Source organism: Durio zibethinus, chromosome 1 (assembly GCF_047325235.1).
Source record: "Durio zibethinus cultivar Kanyao isolate XHJ-2024 chromosome 1, ASM4732523v1, whole genome shotgun sequence".
Taxonomy (NCBI): Eukaryota; Viridiplantae; Streptophyta; class Magnoliopsida; order Malvales; family Malvaceae; genus Durio; species Durio zibethinus.
Genome location: NC_143162.1, coordinates 7701186 through 7725821, shown reverse-complemented (window position 1 = coordinate 7725821; position 24636 = coordinate 7701186). Strand labels below are relative to the sequence as shown.

The 24636-nt window shown below is 33.6% G+C and overlaps 4 protein-coding genes, 1 long non-coding RNA gene and 1 pseudogene across 11 annotated transcripts; 2 read left to right on the top strand and 4 right to left on the bottom strand.

The window, feature by feature from the left end:
• Positions 1–2530: 2530 nt before the first annotated feature.
• LOC111301134 (uncharacterized) lies at positions 2531–3230 on the bottom strand. Its single transcript, XR_016342721.1, has 3 exons — positions 3023–3230; positions 2762–2849; positions 2531–2648 (listed from the first exon to the last, which is right to left on the bottom strand). It is a non-coding gene; the product is annotated as an uncharacterized LOC111301134 (long non-coding RNA).
• Positions 3231–4343: 1113 nt separating this feature from the next.
• Positions 4344–6134, bottom strand: LOC111301135 (aldo-keto reductase family 4 member C8-like). 6 transcript variants are annotated; one of them, XM_089761050.1, is made up of 8 exons: positions 6015–6134; positions 5866–5916; positions 5573–5649; positions 5393–5480; positions 4996–5271; positions 4576–4793; positions 4533–4539; positions 4344–4430 (listed from the first exon to the last, which is right to left on the bottom strand). In XM_089761050.1, the coding sequence occupies exons 1-8, from the start codon at positions 6132–6134 to the stop codon at positions 4344–4346; spliced, it is 924 nt and encodes a 307-aa protein (XP_089617176.1). The 6 variants fall into 6 exon arrangements, with proteins under 6 accessions (XP_089617176.1, XP_022752339.1, XP_089617113.1 ...); XM_022896604.1 differs by having other exon boundaries at positions 4344–4416; positions 4525–4793; XM_089760987.1 differs by lacking the exon at positions 4533–4539 and having other exon boundaries at positions 4344–4420; positions 4541–4793.
• A 1700-nt stretch (positions 6135–7834) lies between these two features.
• LOC111311095 (CASP-like protein 5B2) lies at positions 7835–10951 on the top strand. Its single transcript, XM_022910469.2, has 3 exons — positions 7835–8341; positions 9891–10023; positions 10581–10951. The coding sequence occupies exons 1-3, from the start codon at positions 8211–8213 to the stop codon at positions 10779–10781; spliced, it is 465 nt and encodes a 154-aa protein (XP_022766204.2). The 5' UTR covers positions 7835–8210; the 3' UTR covers positions 10782–10951.
• Positions 10952–11690: 739 nt separating this feature from the next.
• Positions 11691–14091, bottom strand: LOC111310629 (mannose-1-phosphate guanylyltransferase 1-like; annotated as a pseudogene). Its single transcript, XR_016342711.1, has 4 exons — positions 13586–14091; positions 13186–13248; positions 12822–13061; positions 11691–12731 (listed from the first exon to the last, which is right to left on the bottom strand). The product of XR_016342711.1 is annotated as a mannose-1-phosphate guanylyltransferase 1-like (transcript).
• A 2839-nt stretch (positions 14092–16930) lies between these two features.
• Positions 16931–18564, top strand: LOC111301131 (uncharacterized). Its single transcript, XM_022896600.2, has 2 exons — positions 16931–17308; positions 18026–18564. Exons 1-2 carry the CDS (start codon positions 16966–16968, stop codon positions 18562–18564), a joined length of 882 nt encoding a protein of 293 aa, XP_022752335.2. The 5' UTR covers positions 16931–16965.
• Positions 18565–19110: 546 nt separating this feature from the next.
• On the bottom strand, positions 19111–21510 carry LOC111301132 (wall-associated receptor kinase-like 20). Its single transcript, XM_022896602.2, is given in 4 exon segments — positions 19111–20273; positions 20500–20562; positions 20735–20885; positions 20887–21510. Coding segments are annotated over 4 exon segments (2001 nt in total).
• Positions 21511–24636: the final 3126 nt, after the last annotated feature.

The following is a 24636-nucleotide window of genomic DNA, read 5'->3' as shown; positions in this document are numbered from 1 at the left end:
AGCATAAATGGTGTTGGACAAGTGAGTGCTAAGAGACCTTTGAGAGATTGAAGGATGCTATTATGAAAGATCCTATCTTAGCTCTCCCTGATATTGAAAAGCCTTTCAAAGTTCAGACGGATACATCTGATTTTGCTATTGGGGGAGTGCTTTTACAACAATATCACCCAATAGCATTTGAAAGTAGGAAGCTAAGCGAAGCTGAGAGGAAACATGCGACCTAGAAAAAAGAGCTCTTGGCGATAGTTCACTGCTTGAGGGCTTGACGATATTATTTGTTGGGTTCACACTTTGTCGTGAAGACAGATAATGCGACCATTAGCCATTTTCTCACCCAACCAAGGCTTACAGCGAAACAAGCTAGATGGCAAGAATTTTTAACAAAGTTTGACTTTTGTTTTGAGTACATCATTGGAAAGACCAATCAAGTGGCCAATGCATTGAGTAGACGAACAGAGTTAACAGCCCTTAGAAGAATTACCCCAATGGCGGCTAGTATAGTCACGTCAGATATTCACAAGTTAATTGAAGATCATTTAGGGAAAGACCCGTAGGCCAGTGCCATCCTGAAGCTAGTTGAAGAAGGGAAGTCCAAGTACTTCTGACAAGAAACTGGGGTCTTGTGGACCAAGGGGCCCCGATTGTTTATGCCAAGAGTAGGAGGTCTAAGATAGATGCTGATGAGGGAATGTCATGACACACCATGGGTTGGACATCCGGGTTGGCAACGCACTTTGGCTCTATTAAAACAAGGATATTATTGGCCTTACATGCGACAAGACATGATGGATTATACAAAGACTTGCCTCATTTGCCAACAAGACAAAGTTGGAAAGAAAAAACTTACAGGCATGCTTGAACCACTACTGGTGCCCGTTAGAACGTGGCAAAGCATCTCTCTCGATTTCATTTCGAGCCTACCCAAGGTTGGTGATCTTGGAGCTATTTTGGTGGTGATTGACCGTTTCTCTAAGTACGCCACATTTATTCCCACTCACAAGTATTGTACTGCGAAAGACACAGCTCGACTATTGTTTAAACATGTGGTCAAATACTGGGACCTCTCTCAAAACATTGTAAGTGATAGAGATCCGAGATTCACGGGATCCTTTTGGAGAGAACTTTTTAAGATATTGGGGTCCCAACTTAACATTTCCTCAAGCTACCACCCTCAAACCGACGGTCAAACGGAATGATTCAATGGATTACTAGAGGAATACTTAAGGTACTTTGTTCAAGCCAATCAGAAGAACTGGCCTTCGTTATTGGACGTTGCTCAGCTTTGCTTTAATTCCAACAAAAGCTCTTCCACTAATACGAGCCCGTTTGAGGTGATCACTGGATAATTACCAAGGCTACCTTATACTTCCTTGGAGCAATATGAAGGAAAAAATTCAAGAGCCTTCAACCTCGGTAAGGAGTGAAAACAAAACACAGAGATTGCACAAGCTTACTTGGAGAAAGCATCAAAGCGAATGAAGAAATGGGCAGATAAAGATCGCAGGACACAACAATTCCAAGTTGGTGATTTGGTTCTTGTTCGACTAGTCCCTGAACAAACCAGGTTCTTGAGAAAGAGAGATTGTATACTAGTGCGCAAATATGAGGGTCTAGTGAAGATCATTTCCAAGGTGGTGAATGCTTCTTACAAAATCGACCTACCAAAATGGATGAAGGTGCACCCAGTATTTTATGTGAGCAACTTGAAACCTTTCCATGCAGATCCTATAGATGCTAGCCAAAGGGAGCCAACCAAAGTTGCCATTACCATAAAGCCACCCTTAGAGCTTCGAGTCGAAGAGATTTTAGCCGACAGGGAAACCAAGGTATCTCGAAGACTAGTTTGTGAATACTTAGTGAAGTGGGAGGGATTAGGACTAGAAGAAACCAGCTAGGAAAGGGAACACGACCTTCGGAGATTCAAGAGAAAGATTGAAGAATTTCAAGCCAGCAAGTTGACGAGGACGTCGATAGAATAGGTAAGGGAGGATGTCATGAGCCAACCTTGTATAGGGCCATGACCGGGGCTTAGGTTGTCATGAGCCACCCATGTATAGGGCCATGACCGGGTAGATCTCTTGTGCTAGAAAAAATGTCTCCATTTCAAACATTGTAATGGTTAGTGGTAGCATAGCTCTAAAATCTCTAAGGCTATTTGGGGGGGGTGAACGGGCAGCGTCCTGTTGAGCTGTCTCACCTGTCGCGATACGAACTTAGGCCATCCGCCAAAGGCTACCCCCTGGCCCTGGCAATGGTGAGAAATCCCGATGTAATATCTTTGATTTTAATAAAATTCACCTCCGATTTGAATGTCCCGATTGTTACTTTAATGTGTTTTTTTTTTTTATCGATGTGAATGTACTTGAGATTGATCTCGATATGAATGTGTCTTATTGCGTATGCTAGGGACTAACCGTAGCTTATAGTTATTTGTTCAGATATCGAATTACTGAGGGCTGACTTGAGTGAGAACGTCCATTCAAGTGCCGCACAGGCTATTGCTTATTGAGAGAAAACCTAGTCCATGACACCTTGCCTGAGTCATATACTGCCTCCGTTGCTCTCCATGTGCTGGGTATGTCAGGTTGGGTTAGGTTCTCAGGATTAAGTCCAACTGTTCCCTTTTTCATGCTGGCAGGCCAATGAATCTTCAAACATTAAACAATCAAATTATCATTCATTAAGAAATGATGAACAAAATTTGCTTCTGATAGTGAGGCCAAAATAGAAGAAACATGGTTGTGTTAATATTTCTACATACTAGATAGAGATCTAGATAGTTCAGCTGCAAGTCTTGCAAGGTACTATCTAATGCCTCTGGTACATCTTCCGGTGCATGATTATTGCACCTGCAGAAAGTTGTAATTCATCCGTCGGTCCACATGACAAGCCTTAAATACGTGGTATAACTTACGGCATCTAAAAGATTTTTAACTTTACACTCAAAAATTCAACTTTGAAATGGCAATTTCATATATGATATATGTAAAACACTTGAAATGATTTTGAAATTGAGAAAAACCAGAGTTTGGATGTGATCCAAAGATTTTTAAGCTTCACAATACCATCTTCAAACAGCTTCTTCAGAACAGAACCAATCTACGTAAACCAAATTATGGGACATGAGTAAATTTTATTTCCTATTATTATCATTCATCAAAATCAAGGCACCTCAAATATAAATTCAACTAAAAAAATAGTAAAGGAAGTACTACTTTAATGGAAAATTGGCTTAAAAAAATGAAATTCATCCAGGAAAAATAGTTGAGGCAAAAGTCATTACCTCTTTTTCATTCCCATAGACTTGAGCACAATCAATATACCGATATCCAAGCTGCATTAACCCAGAATGATAAGCAGCCATTCCTTTATTTCCCCAACTTTTCATAATAACTTTTTATTTTATTTAATTAGGATCTGCTAGCTACTTGGATTTTTTGAATAGAGGAGTGAAGTAAACATCCCAGATTTTCGGTTCCCAGAAAATTATCCAGAGAGACCCAAATATGAGAATTGAGAAATACCTTGATAGCAGCGGCAATAGCATTGCTAACTACTCCAGCAGCAGCCTGCCATGTTCCCAGTCCAACAGAGGGGATCTTAGCTCCGGTATTCAGTTCGAAGTATGGAATTGCCTGACCCATTTCTTTTTTTTTTTTTTTAATGGAGACAACCGATGAATAGCTTATAGAGACAGCAGCAAAAGTGGCTCGTAGAAGCGTTAAAACATGTTTTTAACCAAGAAACAAAAAAGAGATTGGTAAAACGTAAATTTGGTAATGCTCCTTTCGTACACGTGTGAGTACTCAGCAGTTTGATTGCTCATTTGTGCCGACAAAGAAAATCTTACTTCTGATGGATATCGTTTTCGTGGTTAATTTATGTCAGGGAAACAATTCCCTGGGATATGCTCTTTACAATTTGAAAGAAAGATTATCCAGAGGAATTGTTCAGAGACAACATTCCATACCGAAAGCTCCTGATGACCACTTACTCAGAGACTATTGGTTTGTCAGAAATTCAGAGCGACCAGTCCCCAGTTCCCACTTATTAGTGCCTTAGAAATTAATTTTAACACTATAACCTTAACTTGAAATGTGAAAAGGTAATGAAAGGTTTCCTGTTTTATAGTTTTGAAATCAGAGGAAATGAAATTAATTTTAACAACATAGAGGAATTATCTATTGTGATAAAATTAGAGGGGGGAACTTCTCCACATTTCCAAGACATAAATGAATTGCAAATAATTTGAAGGAAATTTTGAACAGCTATGCATTATGGGTAGAGACGTAAACTCCGAAAATAGTAGTACATGATTAACCACTTCCAAAAATATGTCTGCTTCAGATTTCACCATCCCAGAGTTCTTCAATAGTCCTGTATACGCCATAGGTATTGTGCACATATCCTTCCCCTCTTGCTAGCTTCTCCTGCATTTAGAACAACATATTTAATTTACCCGGTAAGAAGATAAAAGGAAACACCTAAAACAGGTTGCCTTGATCAAAAGATCGTTTTCAGAACAAAATGACAGTGTTACTTGCCTGTTCAATTAGAGAAAACTTGGGAAGAAACTCTTCAGGTATAGACCAATTAAAAACATCAAGGTTTTCCTTCAGCCTTGCTTCACTTATGCTCTTAGGGAGTACGCTATGACCCATTTGCAGTCCCCAACGAAGAGCCACTTGCGCGGGGGATTTCCCTACTTCATTTGCCACCATTTTAACAACCGGATTGTCTAGGACCTTCTTCCTGACATTTTCTCCCGCTTGAGAACCCAAAGGTGAATATCCCTGAGATCAAAGAAATTAATACCTATGGCTAATATAATCAAGATGGAATGCTGTGTAAAATGTGTGGATTCAAAAGATGATAAAAAACTAATTCAAATATAAATGAGATGAATCCTGGGCGGCTTGTTTCCCTCTGCGCAAACCAATTAAACACACCAATGAGAAGAATATGCTGCTTTTATGGCTAAATCAACAAACTTACCGTCAAGTGAATCCCCTTGGATTGACAATATCCATGCAGCTTTGGCTGCTGCCATACAGGGTGAAGTTCCACTTGATTGACAGCAGGAATTATACGTGCCACTTCCAATAGATCACCAAGCTTCTTAGAAGAGAAGTTACTCACTCCAATAGCCCGAGCCCTACCAGAATCATAGAGTGCCTCCATTGCTCTCCAGGTACGAGGTATGTCAGGTTTGGTAAGGTTTTCGCCCTTAACAACAACTGAACCCTTTTTTGCACTGACTGGCCAATGTATCTTCAAAATTCATCACAATTAGCAACAATATGACCCTTTTTAAGTACAAAAAGTATTGTGACTTTACCTATTTTACTTTAAAGCAAATGTCTTATGTTTTTTCAATTCAGTAAACACATACCAGATAGAGATCCACATAGTCAAGTTGCAAATCTTGCAGAGTTTTATTCAATGCCTTTGGTACATCTTCAGGCAAGTGATCAGTACACCTGAAAGTGCAATGTGATATAGATCAGATAGTAAAACTGAGCTGAAAACCAAACTTAAATATGGGAGAAGAAAAAGATACAAACAAACAAACCAGAGTTTGGAGGTGATCCATAAATCCTCACGCCTCACTAAACCTTCATTAAGCAATTTTTTTAGAGCAGAACCAATCTGAATTAACCAGAAAACATGTTTATTAGACAAAAAATTGCGTGTATTAATCTATCAGAAAAGAGATGGCATAACCCAATTCACTAGTCAGGGTTCTCCATATATTTTATGAATGTTCACTTATTACCATAATTATAATATAAAAAAACAAATGCAACAGAAAGCAAAGACGAAGTTAACTTAGAAAATAATCATGGATTCTGTAAAAACGATCACCTCCTTTTCATTGCTGTACATTGAAGCGCAATCAATATGTCGATATCCAACCTAGATCAAGAAAGATAACAGTAATCCCAGATGTAATTCAATTGAAAATCATAAAAAAAAAAAACCACACCTAGAGAGAGGGAAAAAAAAGAAGTTACCTTGATGGCATTAGTGACAGTGTTTTGGAGAACACCATGTTTGGCACCGTAAGTGCCTAATCCGACAGATGGGATCTTAGCTCCTGTGTTCAGTTCAAAGAATCTGATTTTATCTGCCATTCTCTTCCAAATGTTGTTAAGAACAGAGATGAAACAAACACAGAACTTCAAATGATTCTGATTTTCAACTACAAAACCCTTTTAATAGTTTTTTTACTTATTCTAGGTTGATGCCTGGAAGATTTGACATTTGTCAGGAGAGCATTGGTTTTTTTAGTTGTTTGTTAAGATTTTTAGATTTAAAGTGGAAACTATCCCCAAGTGGCAATTACAAAGTGCCAGGGACGTTTTTTCTTTCTTGGTTTGTTTCAAATCTGTACATGGTTTGTACTTTTTATGTTTAAAAATGGAAATTTTGATGAAAATATTTAAGATCGGAGTCCCAATAGTGGCTTTTTTCTTCTTTGTTGGGCTTGCAGGACAACAAAGAAGAGACTAAATCTATTAGTCTATGATATCAAAATACAAAATTGGAGGGCGAAAATCTAACGCATGGTGTGAATTTAGGAATTACCACATTACTAGAAACTTCAAATAAGTGATGAAGAGGAGAGAGTTTTTAATTTAGTTTTAATTTTTCCTTTTTGTATAAAAAAATTTATACAATTTTCAAAGGTCCTCTATATATAAATTGATATAAAGATATTTTTTTTTGTTATCAAACTCTCTCATTTTTAAAGTTTGAATGATTAAATGAGGGACTTCTCTCATTTAAGAATTTCTTTTTGAAAGACTCTTATTTAAGAAATTTAAATTCTAATTGTCAAACTATTTTTCTTAAAGATTAATGATTCAATAATGATTAAATAGTATTAGTAACGTTTAGTAAAGTCATTGGTTTATATTAATATTAAAATATCCAATTGAATTAGTATCACAATTAACTTTTAATAAAGTTAAACAATCACCAATTTAGTTGGAAATTATAAAAAATCTAAATATAATTATAATTAAAAATGTAATTAAATTAAATCAAGTTGATACAATACAATTCGAGTTTAAACTCAATTTAAAATTCGATACTTAAAATTTGACTCGAGCTCATTTAAGATTTAATTTTTAAACTCAATCTAAAATAAATATAAAATTACTTAAACTCGTTCGAGTATATTTATTTATTAAATTAAAAACAAGGTCGATTTTGAAAGTTGACTTTAAATTTGATTATTTGAATTTAAATTTGAGTTTAATCTTGATATATATAAAGATAAAATAATAATTTTTTAATTAAAAAATAAAAAATATATTAAAATATAAAAATTTAATTAAATTCACAAGATATTCAAATATAATTATTTGAGTTTAAGTTTAACTTAACAATAATTAAGTCAAATTTAAATTTTATTTAAATTAAATTAAAATAATTTACGAGTATTAATATATTTATAATATAATAATAATAAATATAAAATTAATGATATAAATATGTCATTTTACTTTAAAAACCTCATTTAAAAAAAATTACTCATTTCTTAAACATTTTTTAAAAGTAATTTCCTTTCATATTTGAAAACAAATTTTTTCAAACACTCGTACAATAGGTTGTCAAATTCTAGTAAGAATGAACTACTTGTTCAAACTTCAAAAAAACAGGATAATTCATAATATATTATTTTAAAAAAGGGAGAAAATGACTGTTTTTAGGTCAGGACAAAGATCTCCTCTCAATCCCCTTGTCTTAAAAAAAGGGAAAATGAAAGAAAAAAGTACTAAAAAAAGACGTCCACGTATTTAGTACTGTTAGTCACTTTCATTAACTTGAAGTTCAACCTACTAAACTGAAAAACTCTTCTTCTCTGTCTTTCCCTTTCTTTTCATCAAATCAAAACCATCAATATCACCAAATGCATAAATTATGATATGTTAAGCTAATCATAATTTCAGGGTATTTCTCATACCCTACGCTATTGATTTTATCAGAGGTGGTCCAAACTCCAAATCTCCTAAATCCCCACTTTTTTTATTATCATTTTTTTTCATCGAAAAAGAAGCTGATTTGGACTCTGGATTTGAGTTCCCATTAATGGAAAACGCTTTAAGATTCTAGGATTTCTTTCCTTTTTCTAAAAAGGAGGGCTCTTTGATTTTTAGGGGAGAGGGCGGAAGGGGTGCGGGCGTTCTGCTTGAAGAAAGAGGATGAAGGACTTGATAGGAAGTCCAGGAACGGTGAGTGGGTTAACCCTAAGGATAACCCAAAGTGCATTTGCTGCTGCTTCCATTGCAGTCATGGTCTCCGCCTCTAATTTCTCTACCTACACTGCTTTCTGGTACTTTTATTTTTCCTTTTTCTACTTTTGGTTCTGCTCTCAAATTTTACAGTTTTAGATTTAATGGGTTTTTTTTTTTTTTTTGGTTTGGGGTTATATTATAAATTTAATCTTCTTTTATTTGCTGCCATTGTTTCAATATTCTCAGGTTTAATCATTAACAAAATTTTAGTTTAAATGATCGGAGTAACATTGATCAGTCAACTTGGGAGTAGAACTTGTTTGGCAAAACTATGGATGAATCCTAACAGGTAGAAAGAATAGGAAAAGTGAAAGGTGAAGTTGGACCTGAATTTTGGACATGTGGATTATTACATCTTTGCATGTTATAAGGTGGTATGTGTTGTTAATGCAAATATGTTTGATAGTAGTAACAGTTAAATGAATTGTGCAGCTATTTCTGCTATTCTAGTGTTCTGGTTTGAATTTATTGGATGATGTTTAAGTTTTCTAGATTTCTAGTTTGGGAATGTGCATGAGGAGTGGGTAAAAAAAACTACCTTTTCATTTTTAAGTTTAGCTCAATTTTGGGCCCAAGTTTTTATGCTTTCATTTGCCATATGCCAGTCGAGAAGCTTTGATCTAAGAGGGTTTAATGTCAAATCTGAGTTTTGTGTTTTTGCACTATAAAATGAAAAGGCATGAGCATTTGCTACCTTCAATTTTGTAATGGCAGTTGGATGAGAAATTAGAAGCCTTGATTTAAACCTTCAGAGAAGCGTACAGATTCCTTGCATAAACCTTTGGACAACCAATTCTTCCAAAATTGGTTTTTCAGCTGAGTATGAAGTTGTGCAAATTAGCAACTGCCAATTTACTTGGTTAAGCGGAAGGATTCATCTACCCCTCTAATAATATTACCACAGTTGAGCTAACATAAGCATAGACATGTCTGAGGTGCAATATTTGGAGGTTGGTTGTTTAAAGTGTGTTATTGTTCTTGTAATAGCAATTTTTTTTGGAACCGAGTGCCTGTGTTAGGCATAACAGCAGGAAAAATGAACAGAATTCTATGAAGCTTTTCTGCTACTGTGCGTAGTGCAGTGGTGGCTGTTCCCCAATTCACTTAATTTTAAGATTTGTGTCTGCTTATAGTGATAGAGTCTATAACAGAGGCATTCATTTGTCTCACTGACATTCAAGACACATGTATAATATAAGTTTGAATGCATAGTTGACTTAAAGTATGTAATCTCTTTGTGAGTCTTCTTTTATGCGTGTATGATCTTTTAAACATGCAACTTTGATGTAATTTGTTTCTTAGGCCTTTTTTGTAGTCTCACTGAATTTGGTTTTCTTTTGTGAAAATGCTGAACACAGTTCTTTTGACTAGATGTAAAGTAGCATTTACACTTATCTCTCATATTGCTTTTTGCAAAATAAATTGGTTGTGGATCTTATAGTTTCTATTCTTATTTTCACCATACTATATCCCTTGGAAAAAGGGGAAAGGGAGGTTAGGTTGGATGGAGTGGGCAGGAGGGTTAAAGTAGAATAGAAATGCACTGTAATAATTGTTATTTTTTGTTTATAATGTTCTCTGTTTCAGTTATTTGATTGCGTCTATGGGGCTTCAACTGCTATGGAGCTTTGGACTTGCCTGTCTTGATGTTTATGCTTTGAGGAGAAAGAGAGATCTTCAGAATCCAGTTCTAGTGAGCCTATTTGTTGTAGGTGATTTGGTATGCAACTTTCTCTAAGAATCATCTCTAATCTCCTTTTGTCACTAAATGGATGCATGGGCATTAATGTAAATCAGGACCATAAATTGCCTGCTTTTTGCGGTATTTTGTCATATTGCATATCAGTTATCACTTATCTTCCCCCATATTTCATCATGTTCAGGCTGTTTATATCTTTGTGATTTAATTAGTGGTTTACATGACTGTGTAAATTAGTTGTTATCATATCAAATACAGCTCTTCCATATGCTATATTGCAAGTTTTATTGACCATGTGCTCTCATTTTTCAATAATGATAGAGTACAATCCTACATCCATGCAAGATCACTGTCTTCATAATCATTATATGAACTCTCTATTCATTTTGCTTAAAATTTTTTTTTTTAAAGTGGTGCTACTTGCTAGTAATTGTTAGTTAGGTAATCAGAATTTAGTCTTATTAGTTTTCAATCAGTTCTTCCTACATGCTGCTTTAATTTTTGGGAATCTTTTTGTCTCCTTGAAACTCTTGGGACGAAATTGTACATCACCTGGCTAATCCTTCTTCAATCAGCAGGTTACAGCCATGTTATCACTGGCAGCTGCATGTTCATCAGCAGGGGTTATAGTCCTGTATGCAAGAGACTTGGACTTGTGCAGGGTTCAAATTCATCTCCCATGCAGGCAATTCGAAATATCGATAATTTTGGCATTTATCACGTGGGTTCTGATCGCAATTTCATCTCATGTCATGTTCTGGATCTTAGCCTCTTTCTAAAGGACTCGGGGGTTCCCATGCATAACATTGGACATATACGCACATAATAGTAAATGCTTCATTTTCCTTTTCTTCCCCATGCCCTTAATTTTTTACAATGTTGCAGAATTGGAGAAGTTTGGCCTGTGCACATTAAGGATTTTTTGCTTTAGTTTTCAAGTTCATTCAAATCTTACTTGTTCTCAACCTATTTCAATCATTAACAAAACAAATCTAAAATCGGTCTTGCTTTTCTTTCATCTTCCAACAGACATCACATTTCGTTTAATCCGGAGTAGTGTCATTTTTTTGTCAAAAGATAAGCAGCAACATCCATCAAACCTTATTCCTACATAAAAATTTGTCATACGCTTAAAAAATATGAAGTTGGTTTAGATTTCATCTAGGAAATCTTGCTATTTTCCTGAGCTGTTGAGATCATCCTGAAGAAAACATGGATGAGGTAGGTTATATAATAATCAATTAAGGTTATGTTTGATACATAAAATTATGATAAGATAAAATAAGATGATATTACAAGTAGGATAAGATTAAATAATTTTATATTATTTTATGTTTGATATATACAAAAATTAAAATAAAATAATTTATTTATTGATCAAAATTATTTTTTTTAAATTTATATAATTTAAATTATTAATATAATTTTTAAAGATATAATAAGAGATACAATAAAAGATATAAATTCAATCTCATGGATTAAAAATAATTTTTTTCACTTTAGAATGATTAAATTATTTTATACAAGAGGATGATTAATTTTTTTTTTATAATTTTTTTTATTTAGATACAAATTAAACATAAAATAAAATAATTATTATTTTATTCTAGTCATTATTCAATGCACCAAACATGACCCAAAGTACCAACGCTAATGCCCGATGTGGCATCTAAAGAATGAACAAACTCTGTCAAAACAGTATCATGCCACTCCACAATACCGAAAACGATTACAAATGCAATTAGCTTGAGACCTAATCAAGCATATAACTTGTGTGTATACAATGTCCTATATTTGTGTTTATATTTCTTCCTTTTTTTTTTCTTGATTTTTGGTGAATAGCATTCCAAACAAATGAGATTTCTCCCTCACAAATGTGTAAGGTTGCCTCTAAATCCCGTCATCCACCAAAAAGAACATGTCCTCCGGTAACAAAATGCCTGCTGCTCTCTGAGTCTACAAACCTATCAGCACTCATCCCTTGAAAATTATTCCAACTGGAATTTTGCCTAATGAACAAGAAAGAAAGCAGAAAAAAGAACAAGGTAGACAACCAGATTGCAGTATTGAACTCTCAAAAGCTCATTCCAAATTCAAACTTGTGATCACATGACAATTTCTGGCTTCAAAATGCTAGACTTTATCTCCTTGTGAAGCAGGACATTACCCCCGTTGCTGTAAACTTCATCTCCGAGACGAACATCTTCTCCTAAGATTGTCATGTTTTCCACCCGAGCCCACCTTCCAACAGTGGAATGCCAACCAATAATGCTACTGGAGATGCAAGCATGCTTCACGATACGAACTACTGCATTATAGTACAGCAGGACAACCTTACCCCAGACTCTATGATACATCCTGGACCAATGGCTACATCAGGTCCAATGAGGCAACCATCGCCAATTGTAGCACTCTTGTCCACCAAAACATTTCCAAGAATGTAAGATCAAGCTGCCAATTGTGCAAAGGATTTCTTACGCAAGGAATCCTGGTACAATCTCAGTAATGTAATCCTTTGGTTGTCCTATGTCCATCCAGAACCTTCGGGAAGACCTCTTTCTCAAATGAGGAGGGTCTCAGTTCAATTCGGTCTAAAACAGATGACTTCAACAAGTAGATTTCAGCATTGATTTTGTTTCCAAAAATATCTTTGGTTTCTCAACAAACTTTTCAACTTTGCCTGTAGTTTCTTCCATAACCACAACACCATTTTTTGATGGCTTATCCACCTGGAAACAAAAGTAAGATCCTTTTAGTAAGTCAAAATGGTTTAGTCCTTGACTAAGGCGAAGAACTCTAAACCCAGTTTACCACTTTACCTTCGTCACCATAATGGAAGCTTTTCCTCCATTACCCTTGTGAAAATTTATCATTTCTTTTAGCGGATACTCACTTATTACATCAATATTGAGGACAAAAAATGGCTCACCAGATCCATCAATCAACTTGTCTCTAGCCAGACCTAGGGGATCTGCTGTGCCCGGTGGTTCAGTCTCCTGTCAGCAGGTGATTTTAATGTCCAGCTTTTTCTCAAATTCTTTCAGGAAATTCCACATAACCTGCTACAAAATTAGGATGAAAAACCTATCAAGGATTATAAAAACAAGCTTAATAAAAAAAGTCAATTACATATTGTTATCATCATGAAATTTTCAGCCATAAAAAGAGCCCCTTCTATGTCACCTCTGGTTGGTAATTGATGGCCAGAAAAACTTCAGTAACTCCAATAGCTTTGAGAGCTTAAATCTGGTAGGAAAAGAAAAAAAAAAAGACTAGGCATGATTCACACGTTTAACACATCAACATAAAGCTTCACACTTTGTTAGCATAGAACTTAAGTCGTCTTTCACTGCCTATGTAATAGCTTCCTGGAGATAAGAAAAAAAAAAGGGTCAAGGTTATAAAATCATCAAAAATATCTTGTAAACAAAGCTCTGTCTCAATAAATCTTAAAGCTATTGTAAACAGGATTACCTGTCGTTGAAAAATCTAAAAAAAATTTCAAGTCAATAAGGCATATAAAATCACCAACAAAAGTAAACTAAAAGACAATCACGGAAATAAAAGAAAAAGAAAAGAAAACCTGATGCAATATCATGGGTTTGTTAGCAAAATCCACCATGGAGGCTTTGGCACGTTAAGAGTCAATGGTCTCAATAGGGTTCCGAACCCACCAACGAGAATGAAAAATCTGTATTTCCTATAAAAGTCAGACCATAACACAGATTATCTCAAACAGTGAGCCGTTTGTGTATATAATTGACAATTCCCATAATCGTAAACCAAAAAGAAGGGAAAAAAAATTGATCACAGGTGGACGAAGGTGGCAGAGACATTGAAAAAGTGGGGAGCTTGTACTAGACGTACAGACTATTGTTTCCCAATTGGTTTAATGGCAGAACTGAGGTTGAACAGAGTTTAGTTGTAAGAGTGATGTCAATGACCTTTGCGGGCTTTGAACTCTGAACAAATCTGAAAGCATACGGTTTATTGATAGTTAAGAAATTGGGTGGAAATAGCGCTGTAATGAGACTCTAAGTCCGAGTCCAGCAATGTTTTTGATTCTTCGATGATTAACAATGCCCTCCTCGTCACCTGAGTCCATTTGGGCTCCAGTGTTTAATTAAGTGGCCTTTCAACTCTTTAAAATTTCCTTTATTTTTTCTTTTTCGAGAAAAGGAATTTAATCATTTATTTATTAGACTCCTAAGTTTGGATTATTTTTATTTGTATATTTAAGATTAAAGCAAGAATGGTATGAAATTATTTATGGCATAAAATAATTTTTATTATTTAATCATTACATATGATATATAATAAATGATTGATTTTTACAATAATATAATTATTTGATATAATTTAAATAAAAGTGATATATATTAATATGAAATAACATATTCATATAAACCTTTTTTTCAAATTATAAATCAAATATTCTATTAACAAATCATACTAACTACTGACTATTGATGTTTGAATTCATTTTTACTTTTAGATGAATAGTTATTTTGTAACATAATATCATAATCTTTGAAAAATTATTCCTCAACCTTGTGATAAAGTATGGCTATTGATATCAAACATCAAAATTTCGTAATATTAAAAATTATGATTAAGATTTAATATATCATTATTATTATTTTATCGTGTAATAATACAGTAAAAACGAAAAGCAAGCATGGGATATAATTTTTCAATGGAAATTAGAAAATAAAAGTTGCATGGTCCTCCATACATTTTGAATGACATGAACTAGTTTCATTCAATATTTTGTAGTTTGTTTTCTAAATGAATTTCACTTTAACCATGTGATTATGCCGTACGTGAACAACGAAAAAAAGAAGGTTCTTTTCCTTCCAGAAAATACTTAGCCAAACCATGGGTATATAACTGACCACAAAGAGGCAAAGCGACCCCCACAAATTCCAACATGTTTTCTTGCAAGGGAAATTCTATTTACACCTATATAAATACTTTTTACACCTTATTATTAAATACCAAAAATTTAAAATATAATTTTTTATTTTTTAAAAATACATCTTATCCCAACGACATCACATTTTTTCATTCTACCCTTTTCATTCTTTTTTTTTTTTATTTTCTCACTCTCGATTCAAATTCAATTTAAACTTAATTCTAAAACTATCAAATCAATCCTTAAATCATAAGTTTTTTTTTTATTGTTTTCCATTTATTGTAGGTAAATTTTCAAGATTTTTGTTTATTAATTTAGCTAAAATAATATGAAAGTTAAGGTTTTTATGAAATTTTTTTGTCTAAATCATTGTTCTCGAAAATAAATTTTTGAAAATTTTAAAAGGCTTTTAAAACTTTATTTCTTAAAGTTTGGAAAGCTTATTGAAAAAAAGAAATTATGAGAACCTTAAATGTTGAATGAAATGTGAATGAAGTGTAAAGTTTTTTTTTTTGTCAATATTGTATTTCTCAAAAATAAAATTTTGAGAACTTTAAAAAGATTTAACAAATTCATTTTCGAGAGTTTTGAAGTTTTTTTGAAAATTCATTTTCAAGAAAATTTTAAAGCTCTTGGAAATGAATTTTTTAGAGTTAAACACAAGGTATAAAAAGGATAAAATTATAATTTATTAAATGATAGAATTGATATTTTATAAATAGGTATTTTTGAAAGAAATATTTTAGAGTGTGAAAAGAAATTGGGGTGTTCTAAATACACCACCAAATTTTCTCTATACACTCTTAAATTTTTTTTTCAAAAATACTTTTAATAGCTTATACACCAAAAAACTATCTCGTATTTCTTGGAATTAGATTTTTTAGAGTTATATTGTGTTTTTGAAAATTTAATTTCGAGAAAATAATATAATTTTCTAAAATAGATTACCTAGAACAAAACACATATGTTGGAAAATCCATTTATGAGAATTATTTGTTTTATCAAAAATGGATTTTCAAGAATCATTTTATATTCTTGAAAATCCATTTTTGAGAATGCATAAAATTTTTTAAATATATATTTAATTATAAACTCTTGATAACAAAAAATCGAGATTTCTAATCTTTAAGCTATTGAAAAATATTATCAATAGATTGATAAATTTAATAGTAAGGATTGATGGCCGAAAGATTAGATACTGTCGAATTTGTTAATCTCTTAATGATATTATTAGCGACAATGTTCTATAAGGTATTCAAGTTTGGACTAGCATGCAAGTACACATAAGAGTCATTAATGTGCCCATTCTTATTTGATCATATGTGCAAATGAAAAAGACCAAGATCTCAAGCATGCATGAGATAAAAATGATTAAGATGTTCTCGATTTTTTTAAAGCTTAAGAAAAAGAATAGTTTTATCCCATATATGTTAAGAACATCGATTTCAATTCCATTCACATATATAATTAAGTAAATGAGTTTATAAGCACATGATTAAGATTTTTTATTAAAAGTAAAATGAAGTTTCTTGAATATAAATATTTGAGAAACCTCATATCCTCTCATATATCTATTTTTAAGAAGACTCAAAGCTTCTCGAAAATAAATATTCAAGAAATTATGAGGTTTTTCAAAAATATATATCTAAAAAGTTTTAAGGTCTATTGAAAATGAATATTTGATAATTCTTAAAGTTTCTCTAATATCTATTTTTGAAAAGTTTCAAAATTTTTCGGATAGTTATTTCTAACAAGTTCAATTTCAGGAAGTGAATAGAGAAGAAGAGAGAAATGGTAGGAATAAAAAATAAAAAGTAAGAGATGAGGTGTATTTAATAGAAATAGAAAATTTAATTTTGAATTTAAGATGTATAAAAAAGAGGAGTGTATATATAAAGTAATGAGATGTAAATAGAATTCCAATTCCCCAAAGAAATTTAAGTGGGGTATTTACAACCACTTTTCGTGCAATCTTGCCACCCTAAAACCCTTCCAATACCAGTCAAACAAAATAAACCAACCAACAGGAATGTGTCAACCGTCAAACCATGGCTACTGAGGCAGACCCGAAGAAGCTCAGTTGGGCTGATCAGATGGAAAATGAAGACAACGCGGATGACCTTACCTTATTCCCTCTCCCTCCACGCCAAGTCATTGGCCCGGACGAGAATGGAATAAAGAAAGTCATAGAGTACAAGTTCAATGAAGCTGGTAACATGGTTAAGGTCACATCCACCTTTCATGTTCGCAAGGTTGGTACCAAGATGCGTAAGGGAGCAATTGAAAGAAAGTCATGGGCTAAGTTTGGTGATGCAGTGGATGAAGAAGTTGGTAGCAGGATTACTATGGTCTCTACTGAGGACATTTTCCTTGAAAGGTCTATGGTTAAAGGTTGGAACTTTTCTTGTTCTTGTTATTGATTTCTATTGCTTCTTTATAACCTTAAGGTTTACTATCAAGAAAGCAGAGACCTTTCTGGTTTATTTATTGATTTAGATGTGTTGTGCGGTTGGATTCTTTTCTTTTCTGGATGAAAAATGTTACCTTGTTAATATATATCGTTGTTTGCTCTCAAGATTGCATTCTTGTTCTTGTTTTTATTAACAAAAAATCTCTAACCACGAGTTTTTCAATGCTTGTTTCTAATTCATACAATTTAATGGAAAAAAAAATCTAAATGCTATCTTTTGTGGCTTATAAAATTTTGCTGCATCTTGCTTTTCAGAAAACCTTAGCATGCATGGGAAACAATCAATGCAATGACTAGCTAGTAGCGAGGCCTAGTTCTATTGAGTTTTGGGGCTTTATAAGGGAAATTGGGCAAAGATTTGGATTTTAGATTTAGCAAGAATCATTAAGTCCTATACCACACTTCTTTTATATGATTAAAAAAGTTATGACCTTTGATTCCAAGTTAGGCTAACCATACACGGATTCATTGCCATCTTCAGTATTTCTCTAATTACAAAAATTTCTTTGGCAAACTTGACAAAGAACATTGAGTGGTAAGTAGTGACTAAAGATTGGTACCGGATTTTTGAATTTCTACTCCATTGATGTTTAAATTTCCTCTCTACTTGCCTTTCTCAATATTTTAATTATTAACAGGAAGAGAAGTAGATGAAACTAAAGCAAGGGGAGCTTTGGGCCGACTGGGAAAGAGAGCAGGTTTTCTTATGTCGTGTAGGACTTGTGGCAAAAAATATGACCACTTTACTTGCAGGTGCCCTTATAAGGATCTTGCACCACAAAGTGAACCATTGAAACATGGAAGGCCTTCTTCAGAAGATGGGGCTGCAGCTTTTTCTGAAACCAGCAAAAACAGCTATGTTCCTCCGAGTACGAGAGAAGGTGCCAAAAAGATTATTGGCACAGATATGAGGCGCAGGAATGAAGAGAATTCAATCAGGGTCACCAACCTCTCACTGGATGCTCAAGAGAGTGATTTACATGAGCTTTTCCGCCCATTTGGACCGATAGCTCGTGTCTTTGTTGCGCCTGATTACCGGACTCGTTTGAACCGAGGTTTTGCTTTTGTCAGTTTCGTTAAGAAGGAAGATGCAGAGAGAGCCATTAACAGTCTAAATGGATATGGATATGACAATCTGATCCTCAAAGTTGAATGGTCCTTACCAAGATCAAAATAGATCTATGCTGTTCCTTAAAATCCTGGGAAGGTCTATATCATCCTAGTTATTAGGGCAGCAATTCTAACTATGAGCATGAATGCTGTTTCTTTTGAATGGTACTGCAAAAACCAAGAGTCTTTTGCTTTCTTGAATCCCCTCTGGCTAGTCTTATGTTGATTTTATTAACATGCTCTTTGAACTCTTTGGGTCTATGATTACTTAAAAATGTATGATATCTTGTTGCAGTAGTCTATAGTGTATAATTGTGGGGATTGAACCCCAATATCGAAATGTCATTGTTCGACTTTTTTATGTTCTGCAAAATATGATTTACAATGCAAACTGCAAATTTGGGTTGTATATTAGTTAGGAAAAATGAATTGATAGATAAACTCTGGCTTTAGTTATATATTATTGAGCGAACAATTCTTAGTGTTTTGTTGATACCCAATGCTATGTTGATGTGGCCCCAATTCTTAGTGTCGGTATGATCACATGGTACTACACATCTAATTGTTTGTAAAATTAAATTGCTTTCAGTTTTACTTGTCATCTTAAAGTAATTCAAAGTAGTGATGTTTTTACTTTTACAATTGATTGGGAACTATAACAAGAAGTCAACCAGAAACCATGGCTTTGCGGATCATCACATTTACATCTGAGAACCTCACCGGTGGCAATGCTCATAATATATTCAATCTCATCTGCAACTTCCTTCATGGAAGGTGGGTTGTGTCTCTTTTCATCCAAACATGATGCTGCAAGTAGCCCCAATGCTTTAATTGTTTCCAGTTCTAACTTTGTAGCTCCTTCTTTGATCACTGGATCAACTACATCCATTAGTCTCTCTTCATCCATTATATTTTTCATGTAAACCACCAAATTCACGTTCTCGTCTTCTCTGTTAAAATCTATAACCTTCTTAGAAGTCAAGAGCTCAAGAAGCACAACCCCAAAGCTATAAACGTCACTTTTATCAGTAAGCTGAAAGCTACGATTATATTCTGGGTCAAGATATCCAAGGGTACCTTGAGCAGAGGTATTGACGTGACTATCACCGGCTTCTGTTCTCTCAACTAGCCTGGACAGCCCAAAGTCCGAAACTTTGGCATTAAGTTTTTCATCAAGTAAAATGTTACTTGATTTCACATCACGATGGTAAATGGGAGGCACTGCTGCAAAGTGGAGATAAGCAAGACCTTCTGCAGTCTGGTGAGCAATGCGGAGCCTACATCGCCACGTGAGGGGAGCATATTTACCAGAAAGATGACAACGGAGGTGATCAAACAAGGTTCCATTGGGGATGAACTCGTATATCATGACAGGTTGGTCAAGCTCAACAGAACAACCAAGGAGTCTTACCAGGCATCTATGATTCACCTGGCAAAGAATTCGAACCTCATTGAGGACTTGATCAGTTCCTTTAGTGTTCCCAAGCTTTGCACGTTTGATGGCTGTTATAGTTCCATCATCAAGAATGCCCTTGAAGACCTCACCAAAACCTCCGGATCCTATGAGGTTTGCTGGAGAGAAGTTATTGGTTGCTCTTGTTATTTCTTTGCCAGTGAAGACCCTGGCTGATTTGCCGTTGTTTTTGGCATTTAGCATTTCTTCCCTCTCCTTAATTAGATTCTTCTGCAATTCTTTTTTTACGCGCTGACGTTGTTTTTACACTAGAATTCCAATCATTATAGCAAGTGAAACTCCTCCTAGTGCAACTGCCATGCCTGAAAAAACATACGGTTACCATCACAAACACTACTTGGCAAAATATCCTGGTAGAGTCTGGTAGAATTTAAACACATTTTCATTTGATTTGCTTGCCTTTACCTTATGAATTTTTTTTTTCTAATTCTGGAGAAAAAAAAAAGGGCTGTGCAAATTCAGTAAAACTCGGAAATGTGAAACAGAGGTTACCATATCATGAGTTTATATGTGAATGCCGGCACATACCACAAATTAGCACTGTCTGCTTCTTTTGGTTTATGCACCGTTTCCCTGGTCGGCATCTTGCACCTAAACAAAGAGAAGATAGTATCTTAATACTTGTGGCCACATGGAATAGTAAGAACTAACAGCTGTTTTTGAGTCATTGGTGCCCATTCAAGAGATGAAATTTATTCCTTTTTTGCTTGTTGCTGTATTCTACTTTGGGTTTATTCACAATCAAGGGGAAATAGTTACTTACTTTGACATAATCCGTTGATAGGATCCCACCAAAACCCTTTGTTGCACAAGCACCTCATTGATCCCATATTCATAAGATCATCCAAGCACCTCGAATGCATCAAGTTCTTGCAATCTATTGGTGTCTTGCAAACCGGTTCCTGTGGCATTTGCCCACTCTATCTCCAAACCAGGCTGAGGCCATTTCTTTGGAGGATTGACAGTGTCAAAGTTCACAAAGCTCTGATATGCTAGACAACCTCCATCATGGACCCTCACTATATATGCAGTATGTGATCCACCAGTTTTGAACATACAACACAATGGAGTCCTCATGCATGCGACTGCATTATCCTTGATGTAGTTGTGACATATGCTTGTTGATGTACAATTTATGGGTGCTTGCAAGTGCAACATTGCGTCCGTACAGTTAAGCAACAAAAAGGTATTACTACTAGTGATGTTGAAGGGAAGATTATCATCAAGCTGGATTCCTTGTGTGCTGATATCGCTTGAAATGCAAGTGTTAGCAGAAAGACTTGGGGGGCGAAGAATTATCCGCTGGGTCAAGGGGTTGATGGATATGATCATGTAAGATCCTTTCAGAGCATCAAACCAGAGTTCCCCTGCCGTGCACCTAATCTTATACGGTTGATTACCGCAATTAGGCCCAGTGCTAAGCGGGTAAGGCACTGGAATGCGGCCACAATTACCACAACGCACTATGGCAGCTGCACACCCTGCAAATAATAGTAGTACGACCATAAATATCAATATTGAGAATATAGATTTCTTCATTGGAGGAAAGTTAGTGGGTTTTGCAGTTAAGGACTAAACTGTACGGCTTTTAAAGTATTTGGTTTATGCACCAGTCTATATGACATCAGAGAAATAACTACTTTGGACTCTAAAATGACAAGATTGGCCAGGTTCCTTGTACATACAAAAGTGAGTTTGTGATTTTAAACGAGGAAATCTATTTTGCGTAAGTCAAAGAATATGATGTCAATTTACTTATGCTTAATGTAGTTTGAAGTGTACAGTTTTGTCTTTTAAACTGATCCTAGAGTGTTCATTCAGCATTATTATATGGAGTGTAAAAATAAGAAGATAGTGCATACTGTTGGTGGAGTGCTGAACTCTTAATTCAAGTCAGCAGATTCGTCAACTTCGTCCAATGCAGGCAACCAGTTTAGGTTTCTTCAGTACAGTCGAGATTTTCTTGGGAAGACATGTAGGTTCATTGCTCTGAAATGATATGTCAATGCTTCCACGCCGTGGTGATGATTACACTTTCCTTAGATCTCGGGCTCCCTACGCCTCTATGAAGTTACTTAATTAACTTCAAAATGTTAATTAGCGGCAATTGACATGAAATAATCAAACATTTGAGATGTTAAGATTGATTCTTCAAGTTAGCAACTCTGTCATAGATAAGAGGAATTGTGGAAGAAAAATGTATAGCTTCATTCTCCACGTTTTTGAATTTCAAGTTAGTTGTAGTGGTCCTACCTCAATCTCATTCCCTCGATCGTTGAAACAACAAGGATCTGCCCTGCTGATATATGCATCATTTGTACCATGCATGAATATGTTCAAATGTCCACTGGGAATTAATCTCAAGATCCAAGGCCGCAGAACATCCATTTAGCATCCCATAACAATGTTCCCTGATCTACCATTTCAAGTGTGTTTTCCTAGACAATTTTCATGGTTTCAACTTACATTTGTCTCCTTAAGTTGCATGGAAGTTAATGCTTCCGCAGTACCAATAACTTCCGATCATATCCGAAAGCACAATGATCTCTCCGATTTTTGTTCCATTGGAAATGAGCAATTGCTACCTTTCTCCAGAATCCCATGGCACATGATCTAGTTGCTCTCCCGGGAAAAAAAAAAAGGATGGACTGTAGTTGAATGACTGAAAAAACAGCGACCGGAAGATGCATCAGAACTTGACTAAGTATGGGAAGATGCATTTTTATTCACTGGCCGAGTAGGAAACAAATACAAATAAATACACATTTGGTCCTTGTACGGAAAATTATTTTTTAATGTTTACATTTTTTTCAAAAAATTGTAAATTTTATTTAAATTTTCAGTTTTTTTTTTTAAGTTTTGTGAATTTTTCTGAATTTTAAGAATTTTTATTTTTGTTGAATTTTTCATAATTTTTGGTGTTTTAAGTAATTTTTTTAGATTTTTTTTGAAAATTTTTAAATTTCATAATTTTTAAATTTTTATAATTTTTAAAATATTTCATATTTTTAAAAATTTTTAAAAAATTTTTAATAAATTTTTAAAAATTTCTTTTAATTCTAACGTATTGATAATGTAACATTGATTGGATTTTTTTATCTGCGTTAGCATCGTATTGATTATTCATGTTACATTAACAAGTTGATTAATAACGTTAGTTCAAAGTATCAAAATAAATGATGAAAAAAAAATAAAATATCAAATTGATAATTTTATTTTTTAAAATATTAAACTAACAAAAAATATATATAATACAAGAATCAAATAAGTATTTAACGGAACAAATATATTTGCAAGGGTTTTTTTTTGAACTTATGATATATTTTTTCTCAAAATTCACATGAATGTCAATATTTATTTGGTCTTAGAGTCCGTTTGGATGTAAACGTATCGGGGATTGCTTTTTGCATAAAAAAATTGTGTTAAACGCATCAAATTTGTATTTGGATTTCATTGCTCTGCACGATTTGGTGCTTTTTTTCACTGGACTTCTTTGGTACAGATAATAAATGCACCATTCCCTCTTTCTTTTTTCACTTCTTTATCTTTACAATTATATTATAAAATTTTTTAAGTATTAAACTAATAAAAATATGTAATACATAAAGCAAATGAGTATCTGATCCAAACAAATATATTATTTGCAAGGTTTTTTTTTTTTTTCCTAATATACATTTCACAAATTTGAAATTTGAACCTATGATATGTTTTTTTTTTTTTTTAAATTCACATGAATGCCAATATTTATTTGGTCTTAGAGCCCATTTGGATGTAAACGTATCCTCGGTGGAGTTGCTTTTTGCATAAAAAGTTATCTAAATGCACCGAATTTGTATTTGGATTTCACTATTTAGCACTATTTAATGCTTTTTTTCACTAAACTTCTTTAGTATAGTTAGTAAATGCACCATTCCCTCTTTCTCTTGTTACTTCTTTATCTTTACAATTGTACTAGAAAAATAAAAATATCTTTACATTTCAAGCTTTTCCTTTTGTTTATTTAAAAATTTTAAAATAATTTTGTTGATGTTTATGTCAAGAAATAATTTTATTAATTTAATATAATAAAAAAATTATTTAATGTATTATTATTACTCATTTTTAATTATTTAGTAATAAATTATTATTTGACATAAAATAATTTAATATTTTTTAATAATTTATTAATTTTATAAGCATTAAATAAGTTAAATTTTTTATTACATGTTATTTTTAATGTAATGTTCATAATGATCATTTTCTTCTTATTATAATTTATCTAACTGGTATTATTGCATTTGCATTTAAACACATATTCCCACAACTTATTTTAATCTTACTATTACATTAACTAATCTCATCTCCATCATTGTTTTCAATCTCATTGGAATCAATCTCATCGCCTATTGGCTTTTTGGATGGGTGATGAGATTATTCCGATGAGATTGAAACCAATAATGACAGTGAGATTAGTTATTGTAAAAGTGAGATTAAAATCAATGGTGAAATATATGTTTGAATACAAATGTAGCAGTAACGGTAAAATATAATGAAAAAAGAAAATGATTATTAAGGATATTATATTAAACTTTATATATAACAGAAAATTTAAATTATTAGACATTTTGAAATTAATAAGTAACTGAAAATTATTAAAATTATTATTTTTATGTAGTTTAAAGGGTA

What these genes read in the sequence shown, in the direction of transcription:
- LOC111301131 (XM_022896600.2), top strand. Translation starts at nt 16,966, where the DNA reads ATGGCTACTGAGGCAGACCCGAAGAAGCTCAGTTGGGCTGATCAGATG. An exon ending in TGAAAGGTCTATGGTTAAAG is followed by an intron (nt 17,309 to 18,025) that starts GTTGGAACTTTT and finishes AATTATTAACAG; the next exon opens with GAAGAGAAGTAGATGAAACT.
- LOC111301135 (XM_022896604.1), bottom strand. Translation starts at nt 6,134, where the DNA reads ATGGCAGATAAAATCAGATTCTTTGAACTGAACACAGGAGCTAAGATC. An exon ending in CTGTCACTAATGCCATCAAG is followed by an intron (nt 5,917 to 6,014) that starts GTAACTTCTTTT and finishes TTCTTGATCTAG; the next exon opens with GTTGGATATCGACATATTGA. An exon ending in TGGATCACCTCCAAACTCTG is followed by an intron (nt 5,481 to 5,572) that starts GTTTGTTTGTTT and finishes TTGCACTTTCAG; the next exon opens with GTGTACTGATCACTTGCCTG.
- LOC111311095 (XM_022910469.2), top strand. Translation starts at nt 8,211, where the DNA reads ATGAAGGACTTGATAGGAAGTCCAGGAACGGTGAGTGGGTTAACCCTA. An exon ending in TCTACCTACACTGCTTTCTG is followed by an intron (nt 8,342 to 9,890) that starts GTACTTTTATTT and finishes TCTCTGTTTCAG; the next exon opens with TTATTTGATTGCGTCTATGG. An exon ending in TATTTGTTGTAGGTGATTTG is followed by an intron (nt 10,024 to 10,580) that starts GTATGCAACTTT and finishes TTCAATCAGCAG; the next exon opens with GTTACAGCCATGTTATCACT.